Source organism: Rissa tridactyla, chromosome 4, assembly GCF_028500815.1.
Source record: "Rissa tridactyla isolate bRisTri1 chromosome 4, bRisTri1.patW.cur.20221130, whole genome shotgun sequence".
In the NCBI taxonomy this organism is placed as follows: Eukaryota; Metazoa; Chordata; class Aves; order Charadriiformes; family Laridae; genus Rissa; species Rissa tridactyla.
Genome location: NC_071469.1, coordinates 53,052,410 through 53,061,167, shown reverse-complemented (window position 1 = coordinate 53,061,167; position 8,758 = coordinate 53,052,410). Strand labels below are relative to the sequence as shown.

Below are 8,758 nucleotides of genomic sequence, written 5' to 3'. Positions count from 1 at the left end.
AAGGGTGGCAGCAATCCCCAAAGCCTCACCACGTATTGGGGGAGTCCAAACTTAGTTTTAGACGTAAGTACGGCCTTCTTCCCATCCCTGCCTGCCTCTGCTGCTCTCACAGAGGACAATCACTACCAAAAGCATCAAATTCCTGCTCACTTCAAAGGCCAGGGCCCTTGCCATCTGCTTTAGTTGAGTTTTAAGAATACAGCGTTTAAGGCAAATACTCCACAAAATGTATTTCTATACATATGTAGTTATACAGATACATATATATAATTTTAAGCACTGATGTAATTGGGTTCTACCGAATGCCCTTCTGCTGTTCAGTATTCCCTCATCTCGAGCCTGTCTTCAGACCTGAGTTTTCAGCGAGTTAAAAAGAAAAAGCAGTAACAGGCTCAGACTCCCGTGTCAAACTTCTGTCCGCCTTAGTTTTACATGAAAGAGATTTCTTAAGTTCCTTCCTAAAAATACTACGCATCCATATGGCAATACCTTGAAAGGGTATCGCAAACGCTCTGGAAACCTCTCACAAAGATCATTTCCCGGCAACACAAGCTGCAGTAACTAAGTAGTGAAGTTTTGCAGCCAGGTTATAGACGGAGGCAGGAACACACACTCTCTTCAGCTGGGAGGGGAAGAAGAGCACAGCATCTTTCATCGGGGAGCTGGAGGAACGAGGAGAAAAGCAGCACGGGAATGGGATCATTAGGGTGATGTTTACTCCTGTTGTCCTGCGTAGAGTGAACTGAGAACAGACTGAAAGCTGTACATTTGAATCAAAAACCAAAGCCTGTGGTGTTGTCTGACAGAACTGATACAAAATCTGCACAATTGGCATAAATAAACCCAGAAAAGGTTACCACTGAGGAGTACTATCGGGATGCTTTTGGATCTGAGCTGCAACACTTGTCTTGGAAGAGAGAGACACTGCCAACCGCCTCAGTTCCTGTCCTGCCTCAAGGCTTGTCTCCTCTAAGGGTCAGCAGAAACCTCTCCCCACCAACGTCCCCAGCAGAACAACTTCTCTCAGGTTGCCTTCAACTGTTTTAAAGAAAACAGGCTCACCCCCATCTTCGCTCAGGTATGAGCGGTTGTTCCTCACCCAGGCACTGCTTTTCTTCGAGCACAGAATCCCTAATTCAGAAACCCACTGGGGCAGAGACCAGTCTGAGCACATCCATCCAGCGCTTGCCCACTTTGAGCCCATTTAAGATGTCTTGAAACGAAGCTTTTCCCTACACAGACCGCAACGGTCCCGGAGGAAAGAGGTTTCGCTCTTTTATCGAGAGCTGGACACAGTAACACACAAATAACCCAAAAGCTTCTCCCGTTCATCTGGGAGCATCTTCCCTGGCAAGTATTTATCGCTCTTCAATTACAAGGCAGCCCGATCGCCAGCTGGCAGACAACCACATCCACAGAAAGTTGCCGATATCCTTATTTCCCTTTCCTATGCTCACGCCAATGTTGGGTTTTTTTCTACTTAACAAAAAAAGACAATTCATTTTAGCTCATTTTAAAAAATGAAGCTTATGTACTCCCAGGGACAGCACACAAAAAGGGATGAATACACAGATGCAAACAAAACACTGAATTACCATTATGGAAATTAATTTTAAGAGTCACAAAGCATATTATTCCTGGAAATTGCTTTATTTAGCAATTATGTTAACACCGCAAGAAGGCAGTTGGCATTGAAAACAAACAGTTCAATTTAAAAATCAGGGAAGTGAATTAACTGAAATTTCAGGGCACTCACACCTGAATACACTCCACTACCTTGAATACTTAAGAATCCTCAAAGGCTTTTGTTTGTTGAGGAGTAGAAGAAAGGGGATAAAAAGAGTAAGAGAAACTGTTTATTTCTGAAGTAAGTTTTTGCAAATCAAAGTTAAACCCTGACAACCAACCAGCAGGGGAAAAAAAATGAAGGAGTCTGGGACAATACTGAGATAATATTTTAATTTTTTTTTTTTTTAATTTTTTTTTCCCTGTAAAATGGCTTGTACTTCCACAGGTACAACAACAAAGAAATTATTTCAGTCCATTTCACATGGTGTATAAAAGACCAATTTTACAAATATACCCAGAAGTTTTAACAGCTGCTAACACTGTTTAAAGGTAAACATCACTTCTCCATTGTAAAGGGCTCGCTGTGTGTGAACGAGACTTTTCCTACAGTTGTGCCACAAGAAGGAGCCTTCCAGGGGCTCTCCATGGCATCTTTAATCTGAGAGGAAAGTGATACCCATCCCTAATCACCATGACACAAACAGAAGGTACTTCCAGGTGACCTGGAGACTGGCTTGCCCACCAGGAAGGTAGATATATGCCCCGTTAAGAGGAAACCTTGACAGCCACCAGCTTTGCCTGTAGTTTGGTGGTCCAAGCAACTCATATTTTTGTTCCACTGCCAATAAATTAAAACTCTGATCAACACAAAGTAAAGCTCTGACTTTCCTACCCGTCGAGGCTGACCCTACTCTTCTTTCAAGACCGAAGCGTCTGCTGCAGTCAATGGGACCAGGTTGCACGGGGCCTGCAGAACTACTGCGACTTCATCCTAGAAACTATCCCCCTCCACCCACCACCCACCCCAAACCAGCTTTACCTTCTAAGTTTTGCCTTTTAATTCACATCACCAAGTGTGGAGGCTTGTGAAGGGTGCTTATAAAAAAAAAAAAAATAAATCATAATAATGAGAAAAGTCTGTAAGAGACATTTGCAACTCCAATTCATATATTTTCCTTGACGAGATAAGCAAGCCTGAAGGTATCTTTTAATTCTCTTCCTTGTTTTCTTTCCAAGCTGTATTTACTTGTTTACCTGCAACTACATGGATAAATAGAAAGTGAGAGGAGCCAAGAACTCACAGGAGGCTGAAAACTGAGCAAATGAGGAGGAGGAATCCTTGGCCAGAACACTGCAGAATAGCTGGGCTGCCCACACCTACACAGCTCAAGCACCTAACAGACATCTGTTCCTACCTGTTCCGATCAACAGCTCTACCTGGCTATTCCAGTCGGTATCAAATGCGGCATGTTAACAAGTCTCGGGGAAAACAAGACTCAACCACCTGTGACAGAGCGTTCCTCTGCAAAAAGCAGACAAGCACAGCTCATTTCAAAAGCATATGTGCAGCTCTTAAGCAAAAGGAGGAGCCAAGCCAGGGCAGTTTTCCTACCACACTAAAAATGCATTTAAGTGCCTCTATCAGGTCTCAAGATGGCCGGATCACTGCCGACAGTTCTCTGGGCCCAGAAAAGGGTCAAGACGGTGAGCTGGATGAAGAAAAACATGATGGTGTTGGAGAAGCTTCCTTCCACTTCCAGAAGAATGAAAAAATGGTGATCAAAGCAATCAGCTACTGCAACAGCACTGAAGGGAGAGTTACCACAGTTGAAACCCACAGTTTCTCTTCGGTGGTGTGTGGAGTTAAAAAACAAGTAAGTTCCCTTCAGAGACTATTGAAGTTTCTCACTGTGATTCAGTCAGCATCTCTGCTCCTCACTCAGGCTGTGAAGCGGAACCCTCAAATTCCAGGAACCGCCATTAAAACACCAGAGTGTTTTGTTGGGAAGATCACAGCCTTTCCATGTCATCCCGCAGCTTCTAACAACCCAAGGAGAATCCTTTTTAGAGCATGAACCAGGTCTGAAAGCAGGAACAGCTACAATCACATTTCTGATCGGCTCCTGGCATGTCTTTGCTTCAAGGTGGTTCTGTCCCTGCTGGAACCAGCCTGACAATGGCTTTTGTCCTTTCTGAGTCCCATTCCCACCCCCACAAAGAAAAAAATAAATCTTCCTTTAATTACTCTGCCAGTACAGTACAATTTACTGTACCCTGAGGCACAGAGTGACCACATTTGAAAAAAATTTGTGATTAAAATGCAGTATCATGCCAACTCTTTTGTACAACTTGGACCATGATTCAAAATAAGAACAACATTCACCACTCAGTCATCTATTTAGACTTCAGCACTATCAAAAAGTTGCCAGGAAAAAGGAAAGTGTTATAGCTTCAGCGTGCGTGGATATGACATTTTGTGTTTGGTGGTGTGTTTTTTTTTTTTTTTTTTTTTTAAGATTAGACTAGAAAAATACTTTTAGCTGTAAGTTATGCAGTCAAACCTGGTTTTGAAGCATTCAAATGGAATCAACAGTAACAGGTGAAAAAATCCTTACAGAATACATTGCCAGCATTTGAAATGGTGTGCAAAAAATATCATTACACCGAAATCATGAAATAAACTTTCAAAACAAAGTTTGAGGGTGGTTCTCAAGTTTACTCCCTCCAAACAGAACCGGTCTTATTTATCCAGAAACACCTTCCTCCAATTGAGTTACCAGACCAGTGAAGGTGTGTGTTTACTGAAGAGGAGAAAAAGGCTAAGCAGCCAAAAGGTCCCTCATTTGATCAGAGCCGCAGATGTGGCAGCAGCGTTTCAGAAAAACAATGCTACAAGGTCTCCTGCCTTCCCAGTAAATCCCGCTCTGCGGGATTCGCCCTAGATTTCAATACCAATTAATGGCAAAGTACCTGGATTCATACAAAAGAACTATGGAAGTTTGTTTCCCAGGTAAGAGGAGTATTATCCTTCCTGCAGTATTTCTTGTGTTATACAGAACTGCCAACAGTGAAAGAAACAAAAATCTCACTGAAAACAGTCTTTTCAAATGGACACTTCCCTTGGATACAAACCATTAGCCAGTCTACCACTTCACGCAAGCCAGACGCACCACAACCAGATGGTGTGCTAGTATTTCCAGTGAGGATTCCTCTAATGCCGTACATTCACTTTGCACAGGGCGTAGCTATACGAAGCCCTGAGGCAGCAATTAAACTGCAAGACTGAAGGAAAAAAGTAAAGCAGCTCGATAGCAGAGATGCCTAGGAACCTGCGCATTTACAATCCATTTACGCTCAGAGAAAGACTACACATGCAAGTCCTGATCAGCTCAGTAATACAGTTGCCACCCCAGACCTTGGAAGCTGTCGTACATGGAGCTCAAGACCTCCGGCCACCAGAATTAACACAGGGCTCACGACCTTAATTCAACAAGGAATATTTCCCAGAAGTGTGTTTTCATAGTATCTCTTGTGAGAAATAGAGTTAAGTATTTCACAGAGTCCAGTAAGAAGGAGGTGGAGGTGAGGCTGCCTCTCACAGATGAGGTATATGCTAAATAGAAATAATGCTGCAGTATGCATATGGGACCTGAGGAACTTGTACTGAATAGCAACAAGGAAGAGGCACCTTCACATTTATGACAGAAACCACGACAAGGAATTGAAGGCCAAAGGCGTTTCTTCCCTGTCTGGTTGGGCTGCCACTCTTGATGAAGATTAGCCACAAGGTTGTCTTGTGGGAGTAAGGACTCGGAATACAGAATCACAAGAGGATCTCATTGAAAAGGCACTAGGAAGAAGCATATAGTTTTAGGTTAATGAGACTCATCCTATTTCCAATCACTGAGTAGGACAAAACCTGTACAGTTTGGGATTGTTAGAGAAAATGCTGCAGAAAAAAAATTTTTTTTTTTAACAGCAAAAGCATAAAAAGAAGAGTAAAGCTATTTTCAAATTATTAAAACGCTGAACATTTATACAGCAAAATTATATTAAAAACAGCAGCAGACAAAGTACATCCCATCACCATTGGCAAGGGACATGTAAAATGTTTATAAGGTTAACTATAAAACAATTTTACAACCAAAATATGAACAGGCCAATTCAAGTATATATATACAGTATATATTAAAATCATATAAATTATATATTTATACAAAGGGCACAAGTATAGCAAAAAGCTATAGTTGATTAAACAGAACTGAGCTTGAATGATCAATTTCATCTAGAGATGTTATAATTTTCTCCCAAATTCTCTTTTTTTTTTTAACCTGGATAGATTGATACCTCAGATACCAAGAGTACAGAAAGCAAAAGAAAAAACCCACAAATCAAAGAGTTATCATTCTGTATGAAATGAAACTAACAGTGGGCAGGGTACATCTCATATGAAATTCTGATTTAATTATTTCCATAGTAAACATTTACCAGCTCTCTTAAAAAGTCAGGAATTTCAAGTGATCCATTTCAGATGTACCACCCTGGTGCATATATTTGATTACATTTGAATGTTGTTTGATTTGCAAACATTCAAAAAAAAAAATGGATACAAACACATCTCAATCTGCAAAAAAGGTGACAGATGGCAGCAAGTTGAAAACTGAACAAAAATACTCAGCTGAACTAGAAATGATGCTCTCCTTACAGCAGTCTGGCTAGTAAGTGAGCTTAAAAAAATTAACTTATTCTTAATTGCTTTTTTATTTCAAAACATAACAGCATATAACCACAATCCATTGAAGCACTTGAGAATTTAAACAGTCCCATCCATGGGCTTATATTTAAACACAAACTAAGTGCTCTTGTGAATTCAGGTTTATGTAAGTAAGTTCTGTATAAGTTGTACCTAAACCTTCTGTCTTGCTGCAGCACTACCCCTTTATTAATGCAGTTTTTAAAGGCTCGCTACATCTCAATTAACCCAATGGTCCTGGGCATGCAAGGAGCGGTTAGGGCAAGCTAACTTAAGCAGAAATAAAAAAGGCCAGATTATACATATACAGAACATTGGCTTAAAAAAAACAGAACTAAGTATGTAAAAAGTAAAGCAGTTTCACCAGATGCAGGTTAAACAGGGAAAAAAAAAAAGAAGAAAGAAAAAATAAATCAGCCATATACCATACATAATGAACAGTGGATATCTATTACACTGAAAGGAAATCAATGCAAACAGGATTTCCTCAGTTTCAAGTAATCCTTGATGCCTTTTTGGCCAGCTGTGTTATACCATAATAGATATTTTAATAGCTTTTATACTCTACAATTTAGGCAGCTAATTTTTCTCTTAAGTACCCAATTATCTCTAGTGAACATTCACCTATGGTTGTCCACACATTCTGTGTTAGCTCCTTGAGAAACTATTCAAGTTAAATTATATTGCAAATTAAAGACAGTTACATTCTGCATGTTCCTTCTAGATTTGAAAAATAGGTTTTTAAAGGCTTGTCAAAGTTTAGAAGAAAAAACCTTTCCATTAAAAAAATCTTAGCTTAAAAAAAATCATTAAGACACCTTTTTCTGATCCAGGGTACTAATAAAAAGATTACAAATATACTACAATTTGACCAAGAAGACTTCATGAATATGCTGCTTTTGAGCATGCAACACCACTGATATCTGTCAAGTTCCAGGTATCAATGTATCCCAATTCCACCACAGTCCCTCACAATTTCCTTGTCAGTTCCCCATCCCCACCCTACCACCTTATTAATAACATTATAAAAAAAGGTAAAATCTAGAGTTAGTGGCAAAATCTTCACAGTAAATTGTTAAAGACAATGTTATTGTGGTCATTGCAAAGTGGTATCAGTCAATTGGACCCTGAAAAATTAGCTTGATGCAGTTGTGTTCCCCAGACAGCTGTGTTGCACAAAAAGGGCAGGCAGCATGAAATGCATGAGTACCATGAGGCAGTGGGATTTGAGACCAGTATTTTGCAGATTTTTCAGAGCACACATGTCCACAAGGGGTGAAAGCATGAGTTGGAGGACCAGCATCCACATAAAAGCCCGCTTCACAACCAAGCCAGAGAGGCACATAAGGGCCAATGGTTCTGCACATAGGACATTCCCGCTCATTGGCTTCTGTGTCACTGCGATGTCCCCAGTTGTGATAGCCATGAACATGACCACAGCTGAGGTACGCCCAAGGCTGCTTCTCTTCTACCACATCTTTACGGTTGATGCTGGGAAATGCTAAAGTGTTTAACCCAACAGGACACTGTGGTCTGGCAGCATTTATCTCCTGTCGCAGAGCTTCAATGTGTTTCTGAGTTGGAGTGTGAAACAGTCCATCTGCCGTTCTCCACAGAAGGGTGGCTCCACACAGGTCAATGAGAGAGCCATCTTGTAGGACGTTGGTCTCGTTTTCTACCTAGTGGTAGAACACAGGAATAAGCAGTTAAGCCTGAGAGCTTTTACAGCCAACTGAGTTAGTTCTGTAAACGTGTAGTCTTTCTTATCAAATCATTACCCTCCCTAGTATTTCATTTTGTCATATCATTTCCTTGTGGCCACCCATTTGTCTGAATCCATCTCTTGTCTCTTATCCTATATTTAAGGTTATAATGAGCACTGGTCTCTTATTCTGTGCTTGTACAGCAGGTCCTAAACTTGCAACTGTTACGTGCTATGGCAATACTAATTATTATACATGTTTCCTTCCTGTAATTCTTTGGGAAAGATATTACCATTAGTAATCACCAACTTCTTCACAAATACCCTGTACCTCTGAGAGCCCTGTTTCTCCTCTCAAATACTGGTTCTCTGCATGCCTCTCTCATGTTTAAGGTAATATTTGCTGAAATATTCTATCAAGACTGAAGAGGAAACTTGCCATTCCTTAAGGGCTGTATTAGCAGATTGCTCTCCTGGAATTCTTTGCCCACGAAGACTGGCAGAGGCTGCTCATGCAGCAAAAGATCTTTTTTTGGACTAAAAACTGCTACTCAGGACAGACTAGCTGTCCTGCTACTCACATACCATTTTTTTTTTTGGTCTGTGGCAAGTGTAAAGCATTTTGCAGAAGCGTGAACTCCCACCGCCTACCTCATCAAGAGCAGAGCTCTTCCACAGATACATTAGGGATAAATGACAAACGCAATAGCAGCTACATGCACAGGTACTTTCAT

The 8,758-nt window shown here is 40.8% G+C and overlaps 1 protein-coding gene across 1 annotated transcript in view; it reads right to left on the bottom strand.

The window, feature by feature from the left end:
• Window positions 1-1,643: 1,643 nt before the first annotated feature.
• Window positions 1,644-8,758, bottom strand: part of PELI2 (pellino E3 ubiquitin protein ligase family member 2) — an 81,527-nt gene continuing 74,412 nt past the window's right edge. Inside the window, exon 6 of the mRNA XM_054199576.1 lies at window positions 1,644-8,001. Within this exon, the coding sequence (XP_054055551.1) occupies window positions 7,435-8,001 (567 nt within the window). The 3' untranslated portion in view covers window positions 1,644-7,434. The remainder of the gene's footprint in view (window positions 8,002-8,758) is intronic.